The 7446-nt window shown below is 39.0% G+C and overlaps 2 protein-coding genes across 2 annotated transcripts; one reads left to right on the top strand and one right to left on the bottom strand.

Annotated features, from left to right (window-relative positions):
* Positions 1 to 334: 334 nt before the first annotated feature.
* On the top strand, positions 335 to 5890 carry LOC122625679 (short/branched chain specific acyl-CoA dehydrogenase, mitochondrial-like). The gene is made up of 4 exons (XM_043805771.1): positions 335 to 494; positions 575 to 680; positions 3975 to 4453; positions 5037 to 5890. The coding sequence occupies exons 1-4, from the start codon at positions 459 to 461 to the stop codon at positions 5658 to 5660; spliced, it is 1245 nt and encodes a 414-aa protein (XP_043661706.1). The 5' UTR covers positions 335 to 458; the 3' UTR covers positions 5661 to 5890.
* Positions 5886 to 6659, bottom strand: LOC122625680 (ninjurin-B). Its single transcript, XM_043805772.1, has 3 exons — positions 6404 to 6659; positions 6078 to 6232; positions 5886 to 6025 (listed from the first exon to the last, which is right to left on the bottom strand). Exons 1-3 carry the CDS (start codon positions 6657 to 6659, stop codon positions 5891 to 5893), a joined length of 546 nt encoding a protein of 181 aa, XP_043661707.1. The 3' UTR covers positions 5886 to 5890.
* Positions 6660 to 7446: the final 787 nt, after the last annotated feature.

Here is a 7446-nt window from a genome sequence, read left to right on the forward strand (position 1 = left end):
TAAATGGTATGACTCTCTAAGAAATATCTAATGAATTCTTCTGAAACGATGTAAGTGATATGGGAAAATATTTTATAACTACATTTTAAAGTCTAAATTGAGTTTTTATTGGAATAAAACCTATTATTTTGTTATACATTATAGTAAAAATTATTTCTTATTGCTGACTATCGTTCAAAACACGTTTTAAAAGCATTTTTCCTGATGTTAACAAAGCGATAACAACAGCAAAAAGCTAGCAAACCCAACAAACTGTGTTGAATTTCGGCTTTGGTGGTGAAAAGCTGCTTTCAAAATCTAGCTGCTCTTGCGATCGCTTCTGCTGCTGGAGAATGGAAATTCAGTCGCGTGTGGGCAGCCAACTTTTAACGTTGTGGTGTTCCTGGGGATCAGATACGAAAATCAAAAAAAGTCCAGTTTGGCCTCTTGATTAAATTAATTCTGCCACTTTATTCAAGATGATGAACAGCCTGAAGAAACTGCCCGTGCGCATGGTGAGTTGGCCACGCCCCCTGAACCGACACCTACATATGTCTGCAACTAATTCTTTTTACCTTATGTACTAACTTTTCAGCTGGCTAACGCTGCACGTCAGCAAAATGCTGCTATGTCCTCGGCAACAGGTCTCCCTCCACCCCTCACCTTCCTCACCGACGATGAGAAAATGATGAAGGAGACTGGTGAGTGTCCCTTGAATATACATAGATCATAGTACTGATGCTACTGTAAGACCAGTTGTTTCCCCATATGAGATAGGCGGCTTTTTTCACCATGTCGAATTTTGATATATTTTTTTGGTGTTTAGTTGGACATGCTTGTTACGTAACACCAAGCATCGCATATTATTGATGCTCTTGATATTTGTTATTTATTCCACTTACTACCCAACTGAAGGTTTGCTGCACAACTATGTGTATTCGTATTTTTCGAGTTTTGTTCTTTTTTCTGCTGATAAAGTGTATTTAGTTGGGGGAAACGCGGGGGAGGCCGCTCGGCAGATAAGCACATTTTTATTTTGATAGTAGAAGTAAAATGTCACTAAGTCTCAGTGGGCAGGTTTGTCCATTTTCTTTGTTACGTTTGTTACCATATTACAAGAGGAAATTTCAGAGTTGTGGAATGACGATTGACTCAAATTAATATCATTTTTATTAGTTAGGACTTCCGAAAGTCAAGAAGTATTAGATCGATTTTTCTGATTATTTTCTGATGATTATTATATAATGCTGTAATGCTAATTGCTATAAAGTTGTTAATTTTAGAGTAAAGGACCTAATATTATTTTTTATGTAAATGAGAATTTTGTGGGGGTTTAGTTAAACTTCGTTAGTTGGGTGTACATTGTGGTTATATATCCAAAGTGATTTAATGTGAAATTATTCCGGTATTTAATAATAATAGGTCTAAGGGATACCAAAATATCAGCTCAATAAGGAGCTTGGTTTACAATTGGGTTATGTACTGCAATAAATAGGTTTGCTCTTCAAATCATTCGATTACTTTAAGCTGAAAACTTTCTTTAGCGTATACATAATATTAACAATATATACATACATACATATGTATGTACATTTAGAAAAAAAATTAATATAATTAAGAAGTTTTTACTGACTACAATTTTATACATACATATGTATGTGTATGTACTACATAAAGATAAAACTTAGGTAAATATGAACTTTTAAATTAACCATTGAGTATAATTATTAAGACGTGTGAAGACTGGTCACCTCAAGTATTAAATGCTTAAGGAGTTATAATGTATATTATATGTACATACATACATATATATTATATACATACGGCGTACATAACTATCTGATTTATTGAATATCTCAATTATCGTGTCAAATGTGTTTAAAAGAATATTAGCTAAAACTAAATGAATGTATTTCTTCTTATACAGTGCATAATTAGTGTCCGAAAAGCTGCCAGCTTGGCAAGTTCAAGGTCTAACCTTATCACAAGCTTTTTCCTAATGGAAAAATTTTCCTCCCACCTTCTTAATTCTTTAAAATATTGTATGTAATTGATAATAGAAATTATAAATAAAACTCACTTCGGTGGGCTAAAGCAAAAAGGGGTGGGCCCGGCACACACGCACACACGCTCACACACACACGTGTTCTAAAAATAGCTTTTACTCGCCGCCACCGCTCAAAATCGAGTTTCGTGGTTGATATTTCTCGGTTGGCCGTGGCGTTCCTCGTTGAGCGGCGGGCATACAAAGAAAGTAGATTATTAAATCGCGAGTTCGAGCCTCAAATCAATCCGATCCTCTCTCTTCCTTGGTAGTAATTACAGTGTTACAGTGTGGGTGGAATTTTCCGTATGTACTACTATGCATTGTGTCCTTAAGATATCCTGCCTACGTTTTCACAGGTCAGTCAGCTGTACGGTTCTGGTTTTAAACGTCAACCGAATAGCGTTACACCTGTGATAGAGCAATAAATGCGGCTGTGCCACGCCCCCTGCCCACCTGTGGTCACTGTTCTAGTGATCACGCCGGACAATCCGGGGCGTGGCACTTGGTCGGGCGCCCTTCCCTAGAGAGTTGAATTACCTGAGCGGGAGGACTCGTCCTCCTGCCAACCATCTAATTCCTAGTTGGGAAGGTTACATTTCCTTTTTATCACCCGTCACCTTGTTTTTACACCACATTCATTTTTCCTCGTCCCGCTTATCAATCTTTCAATTGGTCTCAATCTATATGGCTTTTCATACACACATACACACACATACATATGTAAGTGCGTTATATACAAATAATTCTATATGGCCTGACTGTTGCGTAATCTGAGCTGAATGCAAAGTGGCAAAGTGCATGGACTCAAACTGGTTTTTTATATTTTTCAAACTACCTACATATCATAGGCTTCGGCACAGTTAACAGTTATTATTTGTTAACTTATCTGTTTTATACGTAAATTTTAGTACCTTATTATTAAAGTAAACTTAAGGTACTTAACATAAGATGGAAGAATAGCAAACACTAATTTACTTGAACGATTTTTACCTTAAACCAAGTACAGTTGCGCTTCACAGCTGGAAGCCAAGAACTATGCAAACTTAAATACGATAGTTTTGTAGGCTATAGAAATGACCCGATTTAATTTAATTTCATATTTCCACAATAAGCCCAACTCCAAAAAGGACATGTATAATTTAACATCGAGCCCATTGGGACACGTCACATCTGCTAGAAATTTCCTTACTGACCCCTGTCCATATGTTGGAAAACTAAATGAATATATAAAGGTGGTTAATAATTTAAGCTATTCCCACGAAAGTAAGCGAAAGAAAGTATTTCCAAATGTGTGCAAAACGACGGGAAAGTGGATGAAGAAGGGGCAGCGGAGGTGTGGAAGTCTATGTGGGTGTGTACCAGTAGCTGGCTTTCCAAGCAGAAAAACAATGCAAGAAAAAATGCTTAAAAAAGATCAATAATAAATACGCTGAGAGAATAATAGAACTGCCGAAAGAGAGCCCCACGCGATCGGAGAATCTGGTGATAAAAAACACACACTCGAAGACTTTTTATCTTTCAGACAAACGCGTGTAGAAAAATACCTCAACCTACATAAACAAGAGATCCACAGCAAACATCGCGCCCCCTAGAAGAAAAAGAAGTCTAAAAAAATAAAAAGCGAAGAGCTTTAGATTTTACCTTTTTTTGAAAACGTGCAGTTAAAAGTTTCTTAAAGCTTTATAAAAACTTTGATATTAAGCTCTTCCACCGATCGTTAGATTCTATATCTACACATATGTATGTATATATGACTTATACTTAGGGCATAGATATAAAGTCTCCAGCAATTCTTTTTTGTCTTAAGTATATAATATAAATTAGATCTCTATTGATACTTTTACTTAAAATGTATCTAAAGACTGTATTTAACTCTTATATGAGTTATATGAGTTATTAATTATTTAAGAGGCTTAATATACCATAAATTGTTTATTTGAACTTTCAGTTGCCAAACTGGCCCAGGAGCAGATCCAGCCCCTGGTGAAGAAAATGGACTTTGAGCACAAATTCGACCCCTCCGTGGTGAAGGCGGTTTTCGAGAACGGTCTGATGGGCATTGAGATCGACACCGAGCTGGGAGGCAGTGGCTGCAACTTCATGACCAACATCATCGTGGTCGAGGAGCTGTCCAAAATCGATCCTGCCGTGGCCGCTTTCGTGGACATTCACAACACGCTGGTCAACTCGCTGATGATCAAGTTTGGCAACGCCGAGCAGAAGGCCAAGTACCTGCCCAAGTTGGCCCAGGAGTACGCCGGCAGCTTCGCCCTGACCGAACCCGGAGCAGGATCCGATGCCTTCTCCCTAAAGACCGTCGCCAAAAAGGACGGCTCCCACTACGTAATCAACGGCTCCAAGATGTGGATCTCAAACTCCGATGTAGCCGGAGTCTTTCTAATCTTCGCCAATGCCAAGCCAGAGGATGTAAGTAAATATTCATATCAAATTAAAGGGGACACTAAGTCAGTGATGTGTTTCTGAAACCATTTAAATCAAATGCGATGTATACTAACGTAAAAAACCATATATTTTTATTAGATTTTTCCGATTATACCGCTTAGCTTCATTTTCACTTTTTCGCAGGCCTCTAAACGATTTCAAAATATTTTCCGTTACTAATCTTTATGTTATTCCAAATGATTGCCATCTAATCGCTCTTAGATCAAAGTTCACTTGATTGCAGATCGTTAAGTATTAAAAAATGCAAATGTTTTTTTTTTTAATAAACGGTGGAGGAAATCTTATTCATAACATAATTAATGCCCAATATTAATTTAACACGTTTTCTTGAATTATATTTTACTAAAAAAAATATATCTGATTACGTAATGCTTTTCAAACTAAAACGAGCCCAATAAATTTGTTTAAAGTTAGTATTGAAAGTACTCCAATCGGTTTTAAATATTCATCATAGCTATTTTGCTTATGTTCTAAAAGGAAAGTTTTAAAATTTTTCCTAATATGAGTTACAAGTCCATCATAGTAACAATTTTCCTTACTTTTGTAGGGCTACCGTGGCATTACCACCTTCATTGTGGACCGTGAGACCCCTGGACTGATCGTGAACAAGCCGGAGGACAAGCTCGGCATCCGTGCCTCTGGAACCTGCCAGCTCACCTTCGACAACGTGCGTGTGCCCGAGGAGAACATTCTGGGAACCTTCGGCCATGGCTACAAGTACGCCGCCGGTTTCCTGAACGAGGGTCGCATCGGTATTGCTGCCCAGATGGTGGGCCTGGCCCAGGGAACCTTCGACGCCACCATTCCGTACCTGCTGGAGCGCAAGCAGTTCGGAGATGCCATCTACAACTTCCAGTCAATGCAGCACCAGATCGCCACCGTGGCCACGGAGATCGAGGCCGCACGCCTGATGACCTACAATGCGGCTCGTCTGCAGGAGCAGGGGGTGCCCTTCCAGAAGGAGGCGGCCATGGCCAAGTACTTCGCTTCCGAGGTGGCCCAGAGGGCGGCGATCAAGTGCGTCGACTGGATGGGAGGCGTTGGCTTCACCCGCGACTTCCCACAGGAGAAGTACTACCGTGACGTGAAGATCGGAGCCATCTACGAGGGCACCACCAACATGCAGTTGAGCACCATTGCCAAGTGCATCAAGAAGGATTATGCGGCCTAAGAGCTCCCCCGATACTCCTCCTTCCCCCGACAAAACCCCCACACAAGCTGAGATATCGTACGTCAGATACGTCAAGTGCATTTATGCGTGGGAACCGCTGGAACAATTTTAGCGGGCATCCGTTATCGGTTCCCTCCATGTAACCGTAGCATTTACCACATAGTTCTTTCTGTTATGCATATTGTATAAAATACAATTAAAATATATACACATATAAAATATATAATCTACTAATGACTGCCTCCTCCATCCGTTGTGGTAAATGCGGCCAGCAGAATGTTGATCACTGTGATCATGAAAACTCCCATTACCAGAAGATCGTTGGTCCTTTCATAGCTTCTGTTCCTGAATCGCTTGAGACGTCGCTGTGAAGATTTCTCTTTAGTGAGCGGAACTATTGAAAAGGTACTCACATACTTTGAAGATCAGCATTAATCCAACAAACAGCTGCAGCACCAGGGAAAGTATCACCATAATCATGCTGTATATGTACGTGGATGCCTTGTCGTTATAAGTAATCAGGAATCGCAACTGATTCGCATTCGCCGAAAGCAAAGCTATATCCATTAGGCCTACAACAAATACATAGATCGGTATAAGATTAAGCCTTTTGTACTCCTTTATAATTAAAATCAGGATTCATATTAAATAGGCTAATATTTTACTTTTTTTTGGCCTTCAGAGTTGTATGAGTATTCTCCCAATTTAAAAAATACAAAGATTCACTTGCACTACGTTCTTACCTTCAGCTACATTTTTGTTGGCAGCATAGCTATTTCCTGTAGATAGATCGCTGGAACATTTATTGTTTGTTTTCTTGGACTTTTGCAATTCATTGGTGGCTCCTAAAGGGAACTGCTCCTCCTCTTTATCCCTTTCATCCACCTGACTATCCAAATCCCTGCCAGAACCGCAACATGGACCACTGGTTGTACTGGCGAAACTTTCCCCGGAGCTGGGCGAATCCTCCAAAGATATTTTCACCTCGCCGCTATCCATTGTTCGAGTGCTAACCGATTAATAAGCATTGAAATGCTCTTCTTTTAAATAATGCGAGAAGCTTTTCTTGTTTTTGAGCATGGAAGCCGCAATTGCGGTCTATTAACTGATAAAAGGGAATGACAATGACCGAACTACCCCAAAAAACTGGGGCATAAGGCGACACGAAAAATATCTCATGGGTTGAGATACTAACTAAACATCTTTGCCCTTAAGTATGCTACATAATCTTATATAAAATGTATGTAAAGTGGATGTGTAAGATACATTTTATAAAATATATGAATGTACTGAGTAAGGAATGCTGACACAGTTTGGTTGGATTATCCCGACCTAAAGAACCCTTTTGTTTTATGCTCCTCAGGGGAAGTCATAAAAGTGTAAAAAAAACCTGAATAAACAAGACCCACACTTAAGTATCGTTGCGTTGCCAAGCCTCAAAAATTTTCTTTGATTTGATTCCTAATGACTCACAAACGTTTTTGTGTGTACTTGTTTTTTCCAATTGTAACCAATTCACAGTTCAACCTTAATTATAGATTCGACAAGTAATTATAGATTCCTCGTCAATAAACTTTTAAACCTGACAGACAGCTGCCACGAGTATGGCAGTATCACATCGCAAAGTGGGAGGGAAGCTAGGACACTTCTGATATTCTGACAAAAGACGTTATGGTCTGTACTTACAAAATATTTTGTAACATAAGAAAGTTTAATTTCTTACGTATACGCGATAGTTGTTTAAAGTTCGTAATTAATAATATAATTCTAATAACCTATTTATTAT

This window comes from Drosophila teissieri, unplaced genomic scaffold (assembly GCF_016746235.2).
Source record: "Drosophila teissieri strain GT53w unplaced genomic scaffold, Prin_Dtei_1.1 Segkk54_quiver_pilon_scaf, whole genome shotgun sequence".
NCBI classification, from domain to species: Eukaryota; Metazoa; Arthropoda; class Insecta; order Diptera; family Drosophilidae; genus Drosophila; species Drosophila teissieri.